General features: G+C 41.1%; 1 protein-coding gene across 4 annotated transcripts in view; it reads left to right on the top strand.

Annotated features, from left to right (window-relative positions):
* Positions 1 to 481: 481 nt before the first annotated feature.
* znf609b (zinc finger protein 609b) overlaps positions 482 to 24,479 on the top strand; it is a 75,181-nt gene continuing 51,183 nt past the window's right edge. For all 4 annotated transcript variants that reach the window (XM_070971528.1, XM_070971438.1, XM_070971699.1 and 1 more), the window contains exons 1-2: positions 482 to 906; positions 23,591 to 24,477. In XM_070971528.1, coding sequence (XP_070827629.1) covers positions 23,719 to 24,477 — 759 coding nt within the window. In that variant the 5' untranslated portion in view covers positions 482 to 906; positions 23,591 to 23,718. The remainder of the gene's footprint in view (positions 907 to 23,590; positions 24,478 to 24,479) is intronic.

The raw sequence follows: 24,479 nt of genomic DNA, 5'->3' as shown, positions 1-24,479 counted from the left end.
AACAATTCATCGATTAATTGAAAAACAGTCTGATTAATTGATAACTAACTTTGCATTTTTTTTACAATCATCAATTAATCACTGGCTGCTTTTTAAAATTGGTATCATGAAATTTTAATCTGACAACTTTTATGTGAAACAATACAGAAATGAAACAAGGGATTTTGCATTTCCCCCTTAGAATTTCATTTCTAGCAGTGTGGCGAGAAGTTATTTTTGGTGTCCAGTCGAACTGCGCTCAGGATTTGGAGGGGACTGAAATCTTGGCTACGGCCCTGCCTCTGACCACCAGCTACCTGGCTCTGAAACTCAACACTGCCGGTGGGTTTTCCTCTTTGACAACAAACAAATGAGTTTAATCACGGTCCAGTCAGTGTGCTGAATCCAGTTCCGTGTCTTTAGCCCGCGTGCCGTGGACTGTGACAGTCCAATCCGACTGGAACACCTCATCCTGGATTTCCTCCCCGCTCCCGCTGCTGCTGGTTGGCTACATTGTATCAGTTCCCACACGAAGAACCACTACGGCGCTCATCCAGAAACGGCGAATACGGAGGAATTAACCTGGATGGGAAGCTCTTCGCTGTGGGATTAATCGGCGTAAGGTCGCGGAAGAGGACTGGACTTGTGTCGGGCTTCAGACCGCACCGATAAAATGCGCTCCGGACTCGGTTGTTTTCGATGTGGACGGTATCTCGAAGTGTGATGGCAGAAGTCCAGTGAATCGCTGGCCTCCCCTCCTCTTGTGTTGGATGTCTTGGGGAGTGCGCTGCCACTGCTTTCTGGTACTTCAGATTTTTTTAGAGGTTTTACTGTAATTCAAGCCAATTCCTCTGATTTGTTCTTTTTATGGAGTGCACACCACCATGGACATACCAGGGTTTGGAATAGGAGTGGCTAGCTAAGTCGGTAAGTTAGTACATTTTTCTCTTTTTTTCTCTCTCTCTCATTGTTGATAGTGCTACGACTCGTTAGCCATTTAACGTTAGCCTTCCGTGCAAGGCGAGCTGGCTAGCGGTACACCATACAAGTAGCCAACACAGCATGCAGCAGCAAGCAAGCAAGCAAGCAAGCTAGCCAAGCCTGACTGCACTCTGAGCTCATTGTTTCACTCTGCCAGCTAGCGTACTAGTCAGATTAGCTCATTACACCAAGCTAACTTAGCTCTGTTAGCTTCTTGAACTTCAACTAACGTGTAAACCCGTGAAACTGCTAACTTAGCCTGGAACGCAGTCGCTAACTAAAACCGTTTAACTTGAGTACGCGGGTAGCAACCAACAGCCATCACATCGAGGAGGAGGAGGACAAGATGTGTTAATGGTTAAAAAAAACACACTTTTTGGTACAGATAAATGTCATGTGAAGTGAAATTTAAGGCAGCAGAACGTTACGAGGGAACCTGAGTTTGGCAGAGTTAAAGCCGCAGATTCCACCAGTGCGACTGTTGGTGTACAGTGTTTCCCAAGCGGGGCACCGGGGACCCCAGAGCGACCGTCAGAGGCTTTTTAATGATCCCGAGAAAAACAGAAACGGAAACGTTTTTCATGATCGTGTCGCTCTCGAGGTTTCAGCTCAGAGTGAGAATATGTGACACTGACTATTTGAACCCTGCGTTTCACTTCCGCTGCTGCCAGTGTAACAACAATGTTACCCTCCTGTAACAAGTTCTTCTCCAGGAGACAAGATCTCATGAAATGGTGGTTTGTGGTCTAATAAGCCTCGAGTTTGAGCTTTCTGACGGGGAAAAAACATTTGGGACCCTTCTCTCCAGATTCTTTTCCTTGGCTCGTGTTGTTGGGGCTGTCCCATCTCAGTGAAATGAGTCATTCAATTAAAGCACAAAACATTTTTTTACAAGACCACTGTGGGCTAACCCTGTGCTCTGCCCTGTGGTCTGTGCTGCTCCACAGAGGATGACAGTGCCACATTAAAGACCGGCCAAGTAGTCTGCAGCCCCAACACCCAGCATTTTGATAAAATAGCTCCCAACTTGCAGAATTTCATCATGTCCATTTATGTTTCATGAAAAACCCCAAAGGAGAAGTTTCCACAAAAGGTTTGCTTTCAGCGGCAGTATTCGTCTAAATTTGAATTAGCCACATGAATTAGCCGCATTGGCAAAATGATGGGTTTGTGGCAACAAAAGTATGAGATTAGGTTTTAATCACCATTGTGCGGGCAAGCTTTGGAGATAAAGTTATCACAGGTTTTGCACAGCCTTGTTCATTGTTCCCAGTGCACTGCCACTAACAGTTAATCATACATGATTGGTTGTTCACTTGTAATTTGTGTTTCTGTTTGTACTAGTGCAGCTCATAAGTGCTGACACTGTAACTCTTAATATCCTCCATCTGTCCATGAATAGACATGGAGTCTCAGGGAGCATTTAGCATTACCTCATAGGGACATATTTGAGAGAGGGTCAGCAGTGTCCATGAAAAGGCCAAATTCGGTATTGCTAAGACCGATGAATTGGCCAGGCTGATACATCTGTCAATAGCTTATTGCAAATTTAGCAGCTTTGGAATATACAACAGCCAATAAGTTGCAAGAAATGGTGGTACAGCAATGTCAAACTAGTTTTGATGTCATCCAGAAACGGGGTCATGTTTCCATAGTTTTTCACTGAGTAAGTCTTGCTTAGCATGTCTCTCGATTATAGTTCTTTCCAAAAAAAAAAATATTTGGGATCCATCCCAGTTTTGTGTTTGAAGGTATGTAAACAAAATAGTATTATGACATATAGTTATTGGATTTTTGAAAACATTTGATCAGGATTGGCCTCAAAAATCCAGTATTGTTTGGGCTACAGAGTACACTCTCCACCCAAGGACCGGCTAATGTTGATTACTAGAGGTGAGAGCTGCCATAAGATGTGTAATGACATGCTGAAAAGCTTCACCTGTTCAGATAAATCCACCAGTCACAGAGAGAGAAAGGAATTTTGAATATTTGGCAGTAAAATGTGTTACTTGTTCCTAAAGAGCCTCAAGGGTTCCTAGCTAGTGCTGCAGTTAATTTGAAATATCAGTTTGGCAGCTCCTTTGTCGGGGTGTGGCAATAACTCTGAGGCGACTGATAAAGGAAAACCTTAACATTCATGCAGGCGTAAGATACTACATGCAACCCGCCAACACACAGTTGTAGTAATACGTCACCGAACTGTTAATCCACTTTGTTCCAGTGCGTCATGCAATAAACATGGATCATTTGCACCATGCACTCATCCAGTGTTTTGGATGTTAGAAGTTCTTAGTGCAGCATCCAGTCAGCTTGCCACTGACTTGTGGTTTTGTACTACTTAACGCTTTGTCACAGAGGTCAGTAGCAAACAGCAGTTGGTTTGCTTGAAGTGTGGCTTGGTGTGCTGTAGAAGTCGCTGAAGCCAGACTTGGTGGTTGGTAATGATTTCAGGTGTCGTACAGGAAGTGATGTTAACACAGCACTATAAGTATCACGCTGCTTCACTATTTGGTACTTTTCACCATTTTACTCCTCCAGCAATAGAAGGCATCTTAAGACCAGGGAGCAGTGAGGAGATCAACTTCACTAGAGCTTCTGTAATTTGTCAGCTGTGCCTATAAATGATTCAAGCCTTTCACTTAGCCCGTGAGAGTGTTTGGTCAGTATTGATTCATTACTGACTTTAATGTATTGATGTTATACATGTTAAGGGTGCTTTATGTTGAGACCTTTTATTTCTCATTCTTCTCATTTGCTTGCCATACAGAAATAAATCCTAGAGATAGGAAAACAATGCTGTCGAGCCCAGAGGATTCAAGTTGCCAAGGATTTCTGTCCCAAGGTTGAAATAATGTAGCTGACAAAATAATTATTGGAGCAGCAGTGTTCCTGTTTGTACTTGGTTGTTATTTGTTCTTTTCTATCTTTTCTAACAAGGAAAATTCAGCACCAGCTCATTGCAAGGCAGAGAGCTGAGAGCTGGAACTGCTTCCTTTCCAGCTGACTACCTTTTCAAGGCAGTTCCTCTCCGTCTGATTACCTTCTTTTTTAGTAATAATTTGTTCTAATCATTGTAAGGGTGTTAAGAGCCTTGTTGTAGCACGTCAGACACATTTTCTACAATCTGACAGGGCCATCAATTGTAGAGTAAAATTTAAGACTCTGAGCTACACATAATAGCATGACGTTGTATAGTTGTCAGAGATGTGTAAATTTGTGCAGCGCCTGGATAAGAGCCCGAGGCGAACATGAGAGCAATGCCAGTTGAAGAAACTGCCATTTCCTAATCCACCAGTTTGATTTTTGTGCTAATCGAGCTGCTGGGATGTGACCCCCATTCCATTGATTAATGTATGTGCTGACACTGTGACTTTCAGTCAGATATGTTCGTGTTGACCAAAAGGAAATACTAAGTCTTAAGGATTTGCAAAAACCAGCGATAGTTTTCTGTTATGTTTTTGTGTTCATTTCGTCCAGTTTTGTGTGTGTCAAAGGAACCGTGTGGAAGAAGAGAATTTAACAGTGTTTGTTTCGAGGTCCAGGCCATCAGATTAGTCCAGGACAAGGGGATTATGTTGGTTTTGTAAGGCTCCCGTCATCTCATCACAGCACACCAGCTGATTGCAAAGTAAGGAAGCATTTAACCTGTATCCTTCAGGGTTGCAGCTAATTTGAAGGCTTTCAGCTACCTTTAAATGATTTGGAACAAGTAATTTACTTTGGATTTGGATGAATGTATGCCGCCGTATGCGCTCATATTCTTGGTTTGTATTTTTCAAAGAAATAGAACACATGCGAAATGAAAAGTATGCATTCATTAATTCCCTTTGTGCAGTGGGGAGTCTATATTAAGCTTCATAATGTAGTTACTGTCATTAGACAGGTTGAGATGAAATGGAGGACCTTTGTAGTTGAAAGCATCGTACAGTGTTTCCTCAAGGTTGAGATTTATTTGAAGTGGTCCTCCCTACGTGGTGGGGGTTGGGCTTGTTTGAGCGTTGGTGGGACGCTCCAACATCTTAAGCGTGCAGAAGAAAAGCTTTACGTGACCTTACTTCCTGGTAACAGTCAGCAATTGTAAATTCAAGTCAGTGCAATTGCACACAGCAGACATTTTACTTACTCATCTGCAGATTCAGTTGCAGGAAACTGGAAGACATTTAAAAGGAAGAGTTAATGCTTGAAACAGGATTTCTCTGTCAAGTCCATTATTCTGATCTTAGCCCTCTAGACACAGAGTCAAACAATTAATCAATTTGTCAATCAAAAGAATATTAATGTACAACTGTAATTGTTGAAATTGTTTTTTCCAAACATTCTCTCATTTAAGCGTCCTTTAAGCTGCCTCTGAACGTTATAGATTAAGTATCTTTGGGTTTTGACTGTTTGCCACTTGATTGCATCACCTTTGGTCTCAGGAAATTGTGACGGCCATTTTAACTGTTGACTTATGTAGGCCACATGATTAAATGAGACAATAACTGGCAGATTAACTGATTATGACAGTGATAATTATTTGCAGCCTTAATATAGGCTCCAGTATTTTTTTATTGTCCTACTTACAGCTGCATATTGCACACATGCCCTAAAGTAGGCTTACATTAAGATTAGTTAAGTGTTGTGGATGCATATTTTAACAGTTGAATAGGTCTGCATTAGAAAAAAAAGCATACATCAGAGCTTTCTTGTGTAGTGTTTTGTATAGTTGCCAGAGAGTTGTCATCTGGACTGGCTGTGTCAGAGGTTCGGACTTAATTTTGATCACCTCTTCATCACCAACAGGAACAATACGCTGCAGTTCAAATGCAGCTTTCACCCAACAGCAGCGTTTGAGAGGCATGGAGACAGACTCCTAACAGCTCACTTCATGCACAGACTCAGACTGCCTCTGTAAATATCATTAATTAAAACTGCTCGTTGCTGTTTTATTTGCTTGTTAAAAAGCACAGTGAGGTGTGTTTCTGACATCTTGTGGTTTACCTGAAATGCGGCGGGTCAGAGTAAACATCTGAAATGGATCTGCATTCTTCCCTTCAGTGTTGATCCATCTGCTCATCCATCCTGTAAATTTATCTGGGTTGACCACCAAAGTACATTTTATTTATGAGAACTGTTCCGTTCTCTGAGAATATTACCTAGAAGTTGACTAGATGTGACAGTTGTCATTTGAGCTGTAAAGTTGTATCAAAGAATATGCAGCTCTGCTTGAGTTTTTATGGCGATGATTGGATTTCTCACTAGTGAATTGCCAATTACAGCAGAAACGAGCACACTTTGAATTCTTGATGCACAGTTGCTACTTTGCCAGAGACTTGTGATCCATCTTTTCCTGGGATGCGAGCCCAGGTTACACTCAACTCTCCCCCACACAAGCTATAAAGATATTGTCAGCTTTTGCAGCACAGCACAGTCTTGAGTGCTACAGAAATGCTGTCTCATTTGCCTTCGCTTTGAAGTATTATCCTCTGTGTTCTTAGAAAGAAAGGCCACAGAACTTGTGAGTCTATTCAGGCTGGTTTTGAAAGTTGAATTTTGGGTGTTGTTGTAAGAACGAAGCCCTGTCAAACTGCATTATGTTCAACATGCTATTGCTTTCGGTACAGTCTTCATTCATCCACTTATAAGCATCATGACCTCGTTTATCACTATCGCTTCACTTGTTCCTGACACTGGTGATCTTTTAACTGCAAGTTACAAATGACAATCATCCATATGTAAACAGCTGGTTAATATACCGGTGTGCACAGCATGGTATGAAATCGTGATGTTTTGAAGCTGTTCTCCAATTTGATAACCTAATTTGTTGACAGAAAACGTGTCTAATGCCCTCCCGGATGCCGTAAGCTTGATTTTAGCTGTACGAATGCCACAGCGTTTTATAGAGACACATCTTTGAGTCGAGCTTAGTGTAGAGCATGAAAGGTCTATGAAGATGTGATGTGTGGGAATTCCTCAGAGCACATCAATACTTCAGCGTGGTGGCAGTGAGTGGGTGGTTCTGTCCCCATTGCCCTAATCACACTGCAGAATCCACTGTCATCTGCAGAATCAAAGAGAAACAGTTGTCTCCCTGGGATGAAACATGCCGCACTCGTGATATTGACAAGTAAATGAGAGAACATCTGCAATTGCGGCAGTCTAAAGCGGGAACACATGATCAAGTGGAACTTCAATACAAATGTCAATACTTTCTGATGTCGCCCCCCCCCCCCCGCTGTCTGAGCACATGTGGTAACAGATGTACAGAAGTTTTACGTCCGGTTTAGTTTAAAGCATATCCCCATCAAACTAGCTCCTCTTTATAGACCACTGAAGTGTTGCCATTTCAGGCTCACGCTGCTCATGTCCAGTTCCTTTTATTGAGCATGGATAAAGAATTAACTGGGATCAAAGGCTTCAGCTGTTTGATTCTCCAGGACATACACAATAAATATCACAGGGCTAGTTTATTAGGAAATATGTGGTTTCAGCTGTTCAATAATGAAAACATTACCAAAGAAACTAGTACTGGTTGTTTTAGCACCAATGGTATATTTCTCTTTCTCTTTTGACCTAACATTTTATAGGGTGACTTTCATTAAATATGCAAATTGTAACCAAATAGTCCATTTTGGCATGCATTTACAGTTACAGGCCCTGAAGGTTGGACGGCAATGGTTGGCCCGTTGCTGTCGGCAACCACATTTTAATCACTGTCAACCATTTTGTGTGGTCTGGTTGCTGTTTTTGGTACCCAACATGCTGTCACTGCTAGAAAATCTTGCACATAGGCAAAGGAGTGCTGCAGTTGTGTTATGTTGGAGATGGCAAATTTATGTGAAACAAAGAACCACATCTTTGATAAACCCAGAACACAGTTGCTTACCCTGTTAGTAAGAGAGTGGAAGAATTTGTCAATCGACAAAAAATTAATTGGCAAATGTTATGATAATCAATCGTTTCAGTTATTTTCCAAGCAAAAATGGCAACGTTTGGTTGCTTTTACATGATAGTATCTTAAACATCTTTGAGTTTTGGATTGTTGGTTGAATGAAGCAAATCGTTTGAATAAATCACCTTGGGCTGTGGGAAATTATGACAGGCATTTCTAAAAACAATTTTTAACTAAATAATGATCAGATGAATAAATATAAATTTCAGATGAACGGATAATGGAAATGTTTCAATTCCATGTAGGTAGGGTGTGATTAACAAGAGAGGGGCGCTAACACACGGCTGGAAAGCACAGCACAACACAACATACAGAATGGGCAGTATAGTTCAAAATATTAATTCAGCAAATCTGGACATCCTGGGAAACCTTAAACAATTAACAAAACTGTAAAGTTAGAGTGCAGATCTCCACCAGGCTTACATTACAAAGATAAAAATTAGTGCTGTCAAAAATATCCCGTTACTAACGCGTTAACGCAAATCAATTTTAACTGCGTCATTTTTTTAATTGCGAGATTAACGCTCTTTGTGACCTAGTGAACTTGTAGTTTTTTATGAGCTGTGGCCACTGCTAGTAACGTAAGAAAAACTACAGGATCTGGTTGTAAACCAGAAACAAAACAATAGGCACGCCCCATGCACATGTTTGGCCTTGTCCCCTCGCTAGCTGTAAAAGTGTAGGCTACCGGTTTGTGTAGATGTCAAGCGCGAAATGCCGAAATGGATGTGAACAAGATTCTGAATGGAAAGTTTAGTTTCAAAAAGTTGCCAGATGGGTCGACTTGAGTTATCACCGTAGCACATCCAGTCTGAAATACCACTTGATGGCCAAACACACGACTAATGTGAATTCTCCGCCTCCTTGTCAAAGCCAGGTGACAATGGACGGCTTTCGATGGAGGCATATGGATGCTGTTATGTTTCAAAGGAAACTTAAGAAAGGAAAGTTTAAGCCATGGTTTAACTGCACTATAGCCTGAGTCCTAGTTTACAATGATGTGCGCTTTATAACTTTATCTTGTATCACCTGTTTTGATCCCTTAGAAATGGTTGTTGAAGGGGCTTTTTTGTTACCAAGTATTTATTTTTTTGTCATCTGTTTATTGAAAGTGTTAAATTGTGTGAGATTTGATTCATTCAAATGCGAATGACTGCTCAAAGTGAGAATGTAAGTGTGAAATATAACACTACACGTTGTTGTTTTCAATTAAAAAACATTTGCACAAAGCAAGCCGATCCACTTTTCCATGTTGATAAGAGTATTAAAATGATAATTCAAGGGACATTTAGAATAGATAAAATCGCGAGTTAACGATGACATTCATGAGATTAATCGCGAAAATCAGCAATGTATTCATCTCGTATCAAGCCTAAATTCAGTGGATCATAATATATCAAGTCTTGAATCAATCTGCTCCGGTTCAAGATAAGACCAAACGTTTCTATGGATGTCAGTTTTTGAGCCATAAGAAAGACTAACACATGCCTGCATCAGATGAGCTAAGCATTGCTTTTATTCTAGCTGACTGCTGGAAAACAGCAATCTGAAACTGAAGCAGTTGTTGACCCCTTGCAGCCCCTACTGGTTGACTTAAGGAGTGAGGAATCAGCAGTAAACGACTGTAGAGCAGTCACTAAAATAGGTTTTTCAAAAATTGTGAATCACTGCAATCACGAGAAGTCCTTGAACATGCAGTCATAAATGTGCCCAAAAATATTAGGATGATTGGTGCATTGTTTTCTTCTGGCTTCAGTGCCATCGGCGTCATGTTTACTGCACAAGATTAAAAACATTTGCAGAGTGGACATTTGTCCAAACAGTCGAGAAGCAATCTTGTCGCTTCAACATAAGTGGATTGGACTGTCCTGACTGGTTTGGAAAAATATGGATGGGTTTCACTCAGCAGCTTAAGCCAGATTTATGCCTCTGTGTTGAGATGTTGTGGTATCTACGTGCGGGGCAACGGACGGACGCAATATGGGCTACATGGAGACTGCAAGAATTGTAACTGAACAGCTTGGTCTGGTCTCCTACATTTTTCCACTGCCGGTGACATTTGTTGATATGGAAGACAGCACGGTTGCCCAATAATCCTCCCTTTCAGTAGTGTTAGACAAATGTGTTTTTTGTGATCTCACAAAACAATTTCCACTGAAAGCCTTCCTCTAACCACAATCAGCTCCGTCTTTAACAAAGGGAATAAATGAAGGTAAACCCAATTACTTTGGGTGCATAACAAATGCTCGACACTGATAATGCATGTACAACCCATCCGTCTAGTGAGGTAGCACAGCCATGACAATCAGCGGGTTAAATCCTACACCGAACCATAAATCAGTTTGCATGCTGTAAGGCATCCGCAGCAGGAGCGGTGAAACAACTCAACAGAGAATCATAAATTCAGCTTTAGTGTTATTAGTAGTAAAGTGAAATATCGAGATCCTCCAAGCTGTGAATATATCAGACTAAATATGAATATGTAGTATGACACTGCTGGAAAAAAGAGTACTTGCGCCATTGTAGGTATAAGGTGAATGCTTCTCTTGGGTTTGACTGTCACCATCCTGTAATCTAACAAAGAAAATAGATTAAACACAGACACAAAAGGGAGAATATGATGTCTGACAGTCTACCTGTTTGCTTTGCATTTTAATTTGGCAGGCACTATAAAACAAGATGGACGATTCTGGGAGAGCAGGAAAGCTGACAGGCATGTAGAGTAGGAGATGCAGATGGATAACTGAAGGAAAGGAGTTTACATTATTTACAGTCTGAGGGAAAAGCAAGCAAACCGGTGCTCTTAGTTTTCAGGGTGACGGAACATTTTAGCGCTGACCTAGCTAACTTGCAGTTTCGCAGGTGGACGCACATGTAATCTTGTCATTTCCTATAATGGATGATCAGTCAGTGGCAGCAAATATGTAAACAGACGTCAGTATAAGGCAAGCGTACGTAAACTAACATTAGACCTCCATTCAGCTTTTCTGTTTTGCAACATGGAGGCTGTGGTTGTTGACAGCAGAGTGTCGTTCAGGGGTTTAAGGCCACGTGAAACGGAATAAAGAGCTCGGTTTGTGCTGTGTCTAAAAAATGTGAACGAGGGATAATGTGAGTTGAAAAGTGGGAGTGAAGCTTGGTGAAAAGGTTAAGCAAACATCCAGCACCAACAAGCAATTATGCTTTATTGGAGTAGGAAAAAATTCGAAGCATCGTAACACACAGGTTGAGTTCTATCACTTTATGCTGGGTGTAACTGGATGGGGACGTTTTACTATCAGTGAAATGTAGCATGCTGCTCCTCCCCTGCCTTACATGCAGTTTAGCGTTTCTAATGCTGGCAATGATTGAGTGTGTACCTGAGTGTCAGCACTCACTGTCAGATGTTACTGCTTACTTTTGTGTTTTAAGAAGCTACAATTCAGTTGCACGACAAAGCCGCATGCGGTGGAAAAAGGAAGAAGGCCTGTTTAATGGGATGTGATGTACACAACAAGCTGCAGCAGAGATATTTGATCATTATTTGAGAACGCTCTGTCAAAAACCTGCAGTATTCTGATAAATCCTGAATTAGGTCTAAATTGGTGCTTACTCCTGATAGTCGTCACTTTCTGAATGTGACACTTGTGCCTCTCAGGAGCAGATCACTCTTGCATTGATTCTGGAAAGCCACCATGTGAGAGTGACAACGCTATTTGGAGCCCGGCTTGTTGACTCGGCCACTGTTAAGCAGCTGCTGGAAGAGAGGCAGGCAGTTATTTGAGGTTAATGGTTGTCCATGCCCTCTCTCTAGTTAGACATTCACATGGCAACACCTCAACTGTCCACGGAACAAACAGTAGTGCAGTGTATTAGTCACTCAGCAGCAGCCTTGTAGTTAGTCTCCCGACTGCACAGGAGCAGTTAGACCTCTGCTGTCTGTGGTGCTTTTGTTGCTGTGTTACAGATTTCTGCAGGTCAGTCATTTGTAAGGTGGTTGGTTATTAGAAGATTCAGAATAGATTAAACTAGTCTGATGGTTTGAAATGCCCACAGAGGTTACATGTAGATATTATTAACTTGACTGAATGTGTTCTGTGCAGATGGGTGTTTCAGATTTCAGAAAGAATTTGTTGGAATCCTGCCTGGCAGGCTCCCTGTGCAGGAATGCATGTAATAAACAATACACAAGACCGAAGCGAAAAATAGAGTCTTTATCTTATTCTATTACGCGCACACAGGCCCATGAAGAGACACACACACACACACACACACACACACACACACACACACACACACACACACACACACACACACACACACACACACACACACACACACACACACACACACACACACACACACAGAGCAGTGTTAGACAAGGGACTGTCTGCTGCTGAGCCTCAGGCCTTGTCCTTTCATAACTCTTCCCTCTCTCTCATTTGTCAGTCAGTATTTAAGTAGAAAAACAAGCTTACTCTACCCCACATATTTATCTAACCCCTCTCCTGTTTACATTATGGATTTTTTTTAGCATGAAGTTGATTGATGGGGAAAATATTTTTGAATAAATGTTTACTTTTTAAATTTAGTCTATTTTTTTTTACTTAATTTATCCACAATGAAATAAGGACCACATAAAGGGTTTTTTTTTGCAGATTTTTTGTGCATTGTCTTCTCTCTCTTTAAAGTTTCCACCCATAGTCTCCAACAAAAAGCAAATGGGCAAATGCTTGACTTATGTCAAGAAAGACGGGAACAAATTGAGGGAGCCTGAAAGAAAATATAGGATTTCTGAGCAAACGTGTACTCGCAAGCAAATGGCAGTAAAGTTCAGGTGTCAAGGTGTAAATAGAGTTCAGCAGCAAAATCTGTACAGTAGGCCCATGGCTGTGAAGTTGCTTGTTGATTTTCTCTTTATTCCACATGCACCTGGATTTAGCTTCTTACAGAGAAAATGTGGCACAACTATCGCTCATCTGTTCATCTTAAAACCTTAACAGAATCCTAAATTTGGCATGTGATGGTTTACAGGAAGTGTTGCTGTCTCTCTTCAGATGTGCTGCTTGTCATGTTACTTGTGTAATGGCATCTGATTCGGTCTTCTTTGCAAGCTCCCCTCTGTAGTTTTTAATTTTAAGTGCAACATAACATGTAAGCGCTTTGCTTGATAATTAACAGAGTGTTTGTGGTAGCTTGGGAAAACTCTGGCATATACGGTAGTGAAAAAATAAACATGCATTGATGGTTTAGCGCAGCCGCGTCTTCACCTAAATTAATAATCTTGACTTGAAGCCTGACTTCAGTCGAGCTAACTGGAGGCAGTCTGGCGCGACAGTCACGCTGATTATCCTCTCATGAAAAAGAGCTTGAGTCTGTTGAGCATACTGGCCACCCCAACCCCCAACATCGCAGCTAATTCCAGAGTCTGATAAAAATCAAATGTCATGTCAACATTGGAAGTCGACTCCAAGTCTGGGTTGTTTACTTTGAACAGTCCAGTGACTGAAGATTGAGACCATCCCAGGAAAAAGCCAATGAGGTGCTGAAGGGTGCCCATTAAAAAGAAATTATTGTATCATTATAGATTGCATGAGTACAAGTACAATAGCAAGGGGAGGCCTCCTTACCAGGAAATATGATAGACTTATATGGACTAGACCTATTGATAAACAGTATTATAGTATTCAGGTCATGCTGTTGGTGATTTTCATCATTTGGCCCAACATAGCTGTTGAGAAGTCATTGTGATATTTCTACAGTAGTGTTTTCCTAATGGAGTTCCTGGAGACTCAATACTCACCTTCCTGCTATACTTATCCCACAGTGCTAAACCTGTTATATCACATATTAACAGAAGACACAACCGCATCCACAGTTATCAGCACACACCAGCATCACCTGCCATTTGCCACCTCCAGAAAACATCATTTTTAAAAAGAGACTCTTCCCTCCTGCGGCTTCAAATGATCCCAATTACCATATTTTGCCACTAAAGTAACTATTTAATTAATTTAATTTGCTTTGCATGTGACTATGTTGTGCTTAACTTGCTTTTCATTTGCATATAATACAGTGGGTTGTTCCTGACAGCTGGTGTAACGAGCACAAAACACAAATCAGAAATTTATTGGACTGTTTGGAGCTCATATGAGCAGTGATAGAAAGCATCTTACTTATGAATAAGGCAATTGTTCCTGTAGTAGTAAAACCATCATACAGCCCCCCCTTTGACCTTGTCTGTGTAGTCTGAGTAGCTCCCAGACAGCTGATAGATAAGACCTGGTATTGTTTTTCATTTTCCTACTCACAGTTTAATATCATTTTCCATTGTCAAGTTTCAGGACATTCACAGGTGTAAGACCCAAATCCAGCTAATGAACGGTGAACAGAGCGCTGCTACCAAATGTACCAAGAAATGGCCCTTTGCAGGTATAATAATCCCAGGATTACAAACTGTCACACCCCAGTGTTATACAGTTGGCATGTCATTTACTGACATGGACGCAAATGTTGTATTCACTGAACTGATGACGTTTATTAAGACGACACACATGAACATTTCTCAGGAGCAGAGCATGAAAAGCATCCCTCAACAATAAATATGCCATATTAGTGTTAAACCATACTCCACCACATAGATGGATATAACGACATATTAATTTAAATTCATGACAGATTTCAACCTGAAGGCTTTCCACAGAGAGATTAAGTACTCGCTCAGTGAGCCTACTTCACAGTTGCCCACAAACGCGAACAAGTGTGCCACAGTGGATGCTGCTGTTACCATATCGACTTGCATTGAGACAGAGTGTCTCAATTATGGAAGGAAGTGAGCAGAGATAATGAGAAGTGTTTTGAGAATCTTAGTGACTGGCTTTTGTAATTCAGAAATCATGGCGGAGTGGAATGGCTGAGCATGTTAATGGAGCTGCTCTTGTTTCTCCGCTTTGAGCACAGGAAAAATCAATCTGGCACCCTGTCTGGGTTTCAAGATTCAGGTTTGCTTACACTCTGGCCACTGTGTGAGACTTTTCATCCTCTGCATCAGCTGTCACCGCAGACAAGCCGCAATTTGATTATTTATTGGTACTCACAGGTGGGTCGAATTCCCAGTTTAGACTGGTCACCACTATTTAGGCTTGACAAAATTATGATTTTTCTTTCTACAAATATTGGGGAATGATGTTGAGACTGTGCTGAAAAGGAAATATTCCTTAAGTCCTCGTCGTGGTTCATAGAAAATTTGTTCTGTGTGACAAATACTGTGTGTGTGCGTGTGTGTGTGTGTACTTGATAGTTTGCATGAGTAAGTCATTTACTGTGGCAAGCATTTCCACTGTCAAATGACATAATGCACTTCATTAAGCTGTGATTCATGTGAATGTTTGTTTACTTCCAACAATTCAACTGTGATATTCATCTCTGTTTGAGTTCACACAGAGATGTCAGCTGCTCAAACCTTTAGAGCAAGATCTTTGTTACAATGGAGGAGGTTATGCCTACGGACCTGTTTGTTGGTGTGACGGTCAGTAGGATTATGGGAAAACGACTGACCCTGGTTGGAAGGGTGTAGCTTGGGTCAAGGAAGAACCCATTAAATTTTGGAGCAGACCCGACTGACAGGGCGGATACAGGAGTTATTTTTTCACCTTTGTAAATTTTGTAAGATTGGACATAATATACCGTACATCTTAAAATCCAACAGATGGTAGTTAAGTTAATTAGTGATGAAACAGCCACATTTAGAAATATAATGGCTCCATATCGCAATCCACTCTTATAAGCAGCAGTAATCCTCTAATATAGTCACATGTAGTTGCTCAAACTTCGTGCAGATGGTTATTTAGTATTCAGTGACAGTGGTTTCATGGGAGAACTGGTACGACAATAACATCACTTCTCCCTCAAACTAAGGTGTGGCTATAACAATGTAAACACACAAATCGTAATTATACTCTCTCCTTACGTTTGATTGTGAATTGTCTGCTTTAAACTCCCCCAGAGATGTTGAGAGAAAACGTTTGAACTTAACGCTTCACGAGAACAAGCCTTTGTACATTTGCATATCAAAGAAGCGAGGACCATTGGCGTTGATGGAGGTCTGCGCTCTCATTTCTTTCATTGAATCTACTGATATCACTATCAAAGTGTGTGTACGTTGGCAAGGTAGAAAGACGGCTGATTCAAGATTAATGTTGGGTGAAAAGTAGTTGGCCTCACCCAAAAACGTGTAGTTAATTGTTAGTTAGGCAGCTAATCTGGATTTTCTCCATAACATATTTCAAACTTGACTTTTCTCGTGCTGAGGGATCATCTCCATAAAAAAACTTTTAAGTATACAACATAATTACAGTGCCTTTTTACAAGTACGAGGCAAGTACATCTTTATTTATGTCTATAGCCTTCAGTTGAATTTGTGGGCAGTTATCTCTATTTCTCCACCATTAAACATGTCACTTCAAGATGTCAGCTGCCTTCATCCCCCACATTTTCCTCATTAATGCAGTTATCTGTCTGCATTTAAAACTTAATCTCTCTAATAAGATTTGTTTTTAATATATCTCTTCACACTCTAACTCATACACTTTTGGCCCTGTTTACATGGCAGCAGTTAAGTTTTTATAACCATCAGACATTGAACTATTTAGATATTTATTTGAGTCGACTCAAGGTTAGACGAGACTATTTGTGCTTTTGTTTATTCGCGGTGTTATCCTACTCAGCTGCACCTGACGTGAGATCCTACTGGCTGTTTGAAGACATAGCATGTGACACAAATAATGCCAGTTTTGCACTGTTGATTGATGTACTGATGTCGTGGAGCTAGTTCTAGTGATAAAACTGAGCATTGTGTATTGAAGCCTGCGGAGTGATTCAGTTCACTGATTCAGGCACAAATGTCCACTTTCGTGTCACTGATTGAAAGTGACACGAAATGTTCTGCAAAAACACTTTCCTGGCCATTATTCAACACCATAAGTCAGAACCGAGTTCCACATTTGATCAGACACTGAATCGTTGACACTGATCTTTGGCGTTCACCCTGAAACTGGGGTGACTGTATAGATTGAATTGAAGGTCTGTGTGTGAAGCATCCATGTTTTAGTTTATAGCTTCTTTGCAGCAACATCCATATTTGAAGTGTTGTAGTCCGCCACTGGCTGATTGATTCTGCTGATATTGAGCTTCAGGTGACTGTTGTTGCACCATGTCATGAAGCTCTCTATCAGTCCTCTGTGCTCCTCTGTACAAAATAGCCACCTTTAAGTGACGACGGCATGTTTCTCACTGAACATTATTCACTTTAAATACATGTCAATACGGTGTAAACTTCCATTTCACCAGATAATACACTGAATTCCCTTTATTAAATTCCCTCCACTTTCAATCACATTTATGCGTATCTTGCTTTTATGTCTTGTCTTAACGCCTACTGTGTCTTATGTAAAGCACTTTGTATTACCTTGTTGTTGATCGGCACCTCACTGGCTTCAGCATTGGCTGAATTAGATAAGCACACATATACACCACACATGCCAAAGTCAGCCACTTAGCAACTGAGGTCTTGTTCATTCTCAAGTCTTTTTCAGTTAAAATAACCAAATGTTAGCCAGGCTGGATGTACTTTGCTGCTGACTATGGACCCACTCTGCACGTACACTCCAAAGCAGCCTTTGACAGGAGATTAGCTGGTCACGTGAAAACACATTAGTAGCATTGCATGTAGTGTAAACAGTATTTATGTGCCTAGTTAGCTCATAAGTGCTGTCATGTTTGACACCCAGCCAGCACGGTAATGTACACGTGTATGTTTTTTCCTCGTGATGTCATTACTGCCTAAAAAAAGCAGACAATAAACTTGATTTAAATGGAGTTTTAGAGTAGAGGTCCCAGAGGAAGGTACCATAAAACTGTTTGAGATTGGAGTTGTACAACTAACTGATCAGCAGGGACTTTAGCCACCTCCATGCTAACGGTGCTAAATTTGAAAAGTGTCTTTTTTTTATCTGTGTTTTGCCCTTTAATCCACAGTCAGTCTTTGTTTTTCACATCAAAAACAGAGCTTTTCAAACACACTCTAGAGTTGTCATGTATCTGAAAATGCTTATGTAATAAGGCTGATCAGACGTGGTGAGGAGCTAGTGGTGTCGAGAAGCCTCTAAATTTCTGTGATCACTCATTTTGAATGTCATAGCTGATCACATACTGCTGTTCTAGTTAACCTGCACCGCAAACATAAAATAGTGATTCGCTCGACAGTCTGTGAAGCAGCAAAGGGATTAATCTGGTAGCATTTATGAACACCAGTGTGGACACAAGTCGTTTTAACTCTGCTTAGCGATTTATCCACCTCAGTGTGGATGTAGTCTTAATGTGAGAATGAACACAGCATGCATACTGATAATTGGCGGGGATCAGTCACCTTTTTTATCAAAAGAAAAAGAGACAGACTGCTGCATTTCTCTTTCCTGGAAAACTGCCGTGGAGGATGATGGTCGTGCGGTGTGAGAGCTGTGTGTTTTTTTGTTTTTTTTTGCTGCAACACACCAGAGCCTGGACATTAGGACAGGACAGCCTAATCAGCCATAGAGCAATTAGCATATTTCACACTTCTTTGGTTAATGTCGATTTGAGTCATGCAGCTGCCAGTCCAAGAGATGCAGAAAGCTGCTGCATTCAGGGATGAAAAAAAATACCATTTGGAAAGAATAATTTAACCCTTTGTGTGTTTAAGGAGTATCAATCAAAAGACTTCGTTTGGGCTGCAGTTTAGGTTGAATATAATGTATTGATTAGATGTAATGGTTAGGATAACCAATAAAATCATCTTTGTAATGCACAGCCATATAAGGCACTCTGAGCTTCAGTGAGGTGGCACTTTGCTGGAGATCTTTGCGTCTCTGTTGTTGACATATTTACTGATAAAGATGCCGGCTGACCCACAGACTCCTGATTCCCATCACCTGGATTGGCTGGGTGCATTTCTATTTTGGTAATCAGCTCAAGCACACAATCCAATTACACGGAGGTTACTGGGCTCTCTGGATTGGTGCATACCTTTTAAATGACCTGCAGAGAAAATGATGCACACTGCCAGACTCGACATTCAATTCACGTTTGTTTTTTTCTGGCTTACATTGGTGCCACAGTTGCTTTTTAATCTGCTAACAACTCGTATGCTTTGTATTCCGGCCGAATGACTTGCACACAGAGGGCATACAGTATCAGATGGATTTTGTAACTGCTCACCTAGTGTTTATGTTGGTGAGTACGTACATCTCTTGTTCTTATTCTTATTCACATTATTGTCAACCAGCTGATTATGGGAAGTTATGTGGGCGTGATTATGGGCAGTTCAATAGCTTAATTGTCATCATTTTTGTCTTTAGAACAAAATAAATAAGAAACAGAGCTTAGGTCGTAAAGGTGCTTATTTTGTCTGACCAAAGTCAAAAAGACATGAAATTGACTGGAAATAAACAAGCCACCTCCTTGCTTTTGCCATTTGGTTTGTTGTTTTAGTTGTGCGTGGGGTGTTGGCCCAACCCCAGTGCTCCTGGATGTTCCTCACTGTTCAACCAGTCAGCGCTTGTTTGATACACAGAGCCATAGCTATGCAGGGCATGTAGCTGAGATTTCCAAGGTGTTAAACTCTCCTCTGTGAGCTATGACAAACCCACACTCCCTCCCTGCATTGCCGCAAGACGATTTAAAGTAACTTTGGCGAAGCATCTTTCAGCCCTTAAATGAGCTTTGGAGTATTGGGAGCAGAGATGAGACAGTAATCATTACAGCTGCACATGTACCTCTGTAAAAAAATGAAAACATCATGGCACAATGTAAGTTTTTATGTTTATAATTACAGCAGGAACAATAAGAAACAATGACTGGGGACCAGTGGCATGCCGATAAATACCCATTTATCGTGGTGACAGCAGTGCTTATGGCATTTATTGCTCTAGATGAATGTATTTCCTTAAAACTGCATTTTAAATGGGAATAAAACAAGTTCTTCCATTAAAGTAGCTGTGTTTTTAATACTGTTTGAAGACATTCATCTTACTTAAGTAATTATTGCGATAATATCATGTACTGAGTTTATTCTGGCCTGGATAATCACACAGTGAAATGTTCATGTCAACACATGCCTAATTTGAGGGCATATGTGTCTTATTTAAGCCTGAGCTGAGAAGCTGTTTTTTATGTCTGCTATTGAAACTATAATTACCTGTTCTGCTCTCTGACATATGGGGCTGGAAACATATGTTATCCATCACATGCTGTTGTTTTTGCTGCAGAAGAAAAATGTATGTTTGGTGAATTCCATGTTTCTTCGTGAGTTGCCTGCCTTCGTGTTGCTAAAAAAGGGCATGTTGATGTTTTAGCATTTTTAAAAGCTAAATGAAATTCACAGTAGGAATCACTTGTAATATTCCCCCTTGCCTCTTAATATTTTTCTTTGCACGTCACCTCCATCCACACCTTTGTCCTTCATATATGAACAGTCAGCAAAAATGGCTAAATAAGTCCAGTGCTGTGCTCTGTGCCTGTACAGAGTCGGTGCCCAGACGTAGCCAGAGCTCATCTGAACCCCACTCTAATTTCTATTTTATGCGCACATGGTGTTCCTAACAGTCACATGCAGAAAACTACATTACGCCAGGTCTGATTTAGTTGTGTTCCACAGCAAATTGACCAGAAATCGCCTTCCCCTATCCTTTTCTGCACTTTCATTGCAGCTTATGTGGCCTCTGTGATAGATGGCTGAATGAAACTGGATCTGTGAAAAAAAGGACAAGCACTCTGGGAGTTGCACAGCCTGCATGCCTTTTGCTCAACGGGGCACTCGCTGGGACATTTCCTCAGTGGGGCTTTTTCAAAAGGGCTTGCGCTGCAGTTCCAGCTAAGGGCAGTACAGTAGGTCAACTGCCGATAGAGTTACAACCTCTCTTTTGTGGAGGTGTTGGACAAATTAGACCTCACAACTGTTTACCCAGTCAAACAGGGACAGCTGCATCTCTCCACCCTCCAAACCTGCCACTGACTGTTGTTCCTTTGGGGAGCCATCTGTGAGGAATAAGCAGGCACAGCGATCAAATGATTGTTCAACAGGTTTACCTTTGTCACTACTGGGGGTGATATAAATGGCCCCTTAACTGAATCAACATGAGCTTTGTGCATTATGTGATCCAGCTGCCATTTTGGACTGCCGTACTAATGAGGGCAGAGTAATGGTAGATGGTGCAAAATGACTGCTTTTTCTATCCGTCAGTGGGAACAATCCATTTTAAAGACTAGAGCATTAATGTGCGTACTGGAACAGATGCACTAATTGCATTTTACATCTCTCTTAGACTTTATTTCCAGAGGAAGATAAAACTGGGCCTGTGAGCACAGGCTGGTATGTGGTGTCATAACTGAACAAATGGGCATATAGAGTGTTCCTTTGAGCTCTTCCATTATACAAATATTAATTTAATAGTACTACCAACAATAATGAAACAGAAGATATGCCAATTACCCCATAAAATCTCATTGGATGCTGTCATAGTTACTTGAAAAGCTTCAGGATTTGACTTGATAAGCCCATCAAGATGAGCCATATTTACACAAGGCTAATAATCTTGCGGTGAGAAGGGAATTTTTAATAATTTCAATATTGTGCATATTCCTAATGTTTTATCAGTCGTTCTTCCATTCACTTATTTAATTGTCTTTAAAGTGTGTGCCAATGCCTTCATTTTAAAGCCGTTTTTACTTAAAATGTATGTAAGCAATTTGTCAATTAACAGTAAAAGTGGGAATTTGGGTAATTTTCTCTTCTGAAACAGTGTTGGTGGTGGATTCTAATCAAGGATTCGTTTTGAATTGAACCATTTAAACTGGAAAATACATAAAAAAAAACATGTCCTGAATACTGACACGTTTATCAGCAAATGTCTGCAAGTCTCTCTCCAGAAAATATGTCAGATATAAACTAAAAAATTTAGAATTCAGCTGTAAAACATAAAACATACATACATTGGCTATGAATCATAAATAAGAACCACATACGCGTACGCCGTGTGCTGTTTGGCTGTATTTTGTCAAGTCGAGTCTCTGCAGCACAAAGAGAATCATCAGAATTCATGCTTGTTTGAGGCAGTATTGATCTCATCACCCTTAGCACCACTCCAGAGTCGTTTGTGCTCAGGCTTCCTTATCCTTCATGTTCTTTATAGAAAAGAGAGACGAGAACTACAGACATGTTAATTATTTACCTGCGTACATGGAGTGAGCTCTCGGGGAACTGTCAGTGCAAGGTTTTCAGAAAATGGACTCTTTCTGGTACCAATTCATCCTTGTGTTCAAAACCAGTTTATTCTGCCTCTGTGGAGTTACATTGAACCAGTGGTCTGAATATTCTTCAAACCTACATAAGGTGCAATGATACCTTTTTCCCCCAGAACATACTGAACTATGAGGTGTACGGCAAAATGAAACCGGTACATGAATATACACATAGGTAATGCAAATTTGTACCAGAATCTATTTAAAACCCTCATTGTGTCATTTACCAGATGATGCATTGTAATTGCGTTCTCAATTTTCAGTATTCACCAAAATATTTTAGGAATCACCGCTCAGAAGGTTACCATTTAAAACGGCGTTGGTTGAGGTTTTTAAAATTGACAAACTAATTGGTACATGCTGAAGGCAAAAAAAAAAGAGCAGTCATGATGCAGCTGCCAAGGCAATCTGTATTTAGAAAGCACGGCTTATTCCCGAGGGAAGCTCTATGTACTTTACATTTGAAATTTTCGTTTCAATATTGCATGTTAAAGAGACCTCTTTTCACAGCCGCTCGCTCATGACGAACACACAAACAACAAACAAGCTGGTGTTACATTGATGCTTACAGTTGCTCCCGGTACTGGTTGCAATCAATCACTGTCTTATTTTTATAGAGGAAGCGTTGCCAATATTGAGATCCAACAAGGGGACCTTCAGTATTATCAAAACCCATGCTAATCTTATTCCGTATTTGATCTGAATCGTGAAAATTAAGCCCACGTAACCTTAAATTCATGAGGTTCCATTTAAAAGATATTGATCTTTTATTTCCATGTGAGTATTCAGTATGTCTAAAATGGCACCAGGGATCTGTGCTTGAATTTATTTTCTGAAAGATATGAAACACGGTGACCTTTTTGGTCATATTGTGTAAGCAAATACACCAAAGTGACTGTTCTCCTGTGGCACACACTGGTTCATTCATGGCTTTAAGCTCCTCTGTTAAGACAAGATTACCATTGTGTTCTCGAGTTGAAAAGGCACGGCTCCACAAACCGTGCGGGGGTGTCTGAGGCCAGCTACTCCTTATTTATCAGCAGTGACACTATCAGCAGCGCCTTGCGAAAAGAGAGCCAGTCATTCAGAACGGTGGGGCCACCTTGGCTGTCAAAGCAGGATTTAAGCTACATTTCCCACGGTTGCCATGACAACAGTGGGAAGTGATTATGAAGAGAGGGTTTCGGAGCAGTGCTGTCACACCAGTGGGTATTACCATAGTGGTTTGTGCAGTGATCACCAGAGAATTACTGGCTCATCAAATCAGATCAAATGATTTTTTTGTGTTTTGTACCCAATGAAATACTCTGTTTTGGCAGAGCTGTAGTACTACTATTTATGTCCGAATTATTCGACTAATTTAACTCCTTTCTCTTTTCTTTCAAGGGCAAAATGTGGATAAATGGGACAGGGACGAGTAGACCGTGAGGATTCTCTAACCCTTGCCCCTGAGTCCCAACCGTCTGAGAGGGTGTCGGACCTCACTGAGGCAATCCTGGGCCGTTGGCACTAAAATGTCCCTAAGTGGTGGCACTGCAGGCGGGAAAGGTGTGGACTCTAATGCGGTGGACACTTACGACAGCGGGGATGAGTGGGATATCGGTGTTGGAAATCTGATTATTGACCTTGACGCTGACTTAGAGAAGGACAAACTTGAGATGTCTGGCACCAAGGACGGCATGGCGGCACCACCCAGTGCAGTGGCAGCATTGCCTGACAACATCAGGTTTGTTAGTCCAGTGTCTGGCTCTCAAGGTAAGGAAAGCAAATCCAAATACAAGCGCAGTAAGAACTCTAAAGACAATAGTAGCAAAGCTTCAGCAGGAGATGGGGGCAAAAAAGAAACTACAGGACGGACTCAAGGCGAGCCAACAGGCACCGCAACGGGTGCAGGAGCTGCTGGCAACAATTCCACCTCTGGGAAGAACATGGAAAAAGGGGGCAAAGCCTCCAGAGGTGTTCTGAGCGGCAAAAAAGAGAAAGAAGGAGCTAGTGGGAAAAGTAAGAAGGACAAAACAGATGGAGCCCCAGTCGTGGCAATAGCTGCTGCGGAGAAGGATGTTGTGTCTCAAGCCCAAGTTTCTTTGGGGAATAGTCGTAATACGTCCTTTGAGAACACACAATCAACAGACTTGGCAGAAGCCAATCAAATGGGGAATATTGCACTTGAACCTGTTGGGATAGTACCAGCATTGACCACAAAAACTGAACCAGAGGAGGTGGAAAATGGTAATAGTGAATGCAAGACGCTAAAGAAGGTGAAAAATGAAAAGGT

This window comes from Chaetodon trifascialis, chromosome 1 (assembly GCF_039877785.1).
Source record: "Chaetodon trifascialis isolate fChaTrf1 chromosome 1, fChaTrf1.hap1, whole genome shotgun sequence".
In the NCBI taxonomy this organism is placed as follows: domain Eukaryota; kingdom Metazoa; phylum Chordata; class Actinopteri; order Chaetodontiformes; family Chaetodontidae; genus Chaetodon; species Chaetodon trifascialis.
Note: the sequence above shows the minus strand (reverse complement) of the source record. Positions and strands in the feature narration are given on the sequence as shown.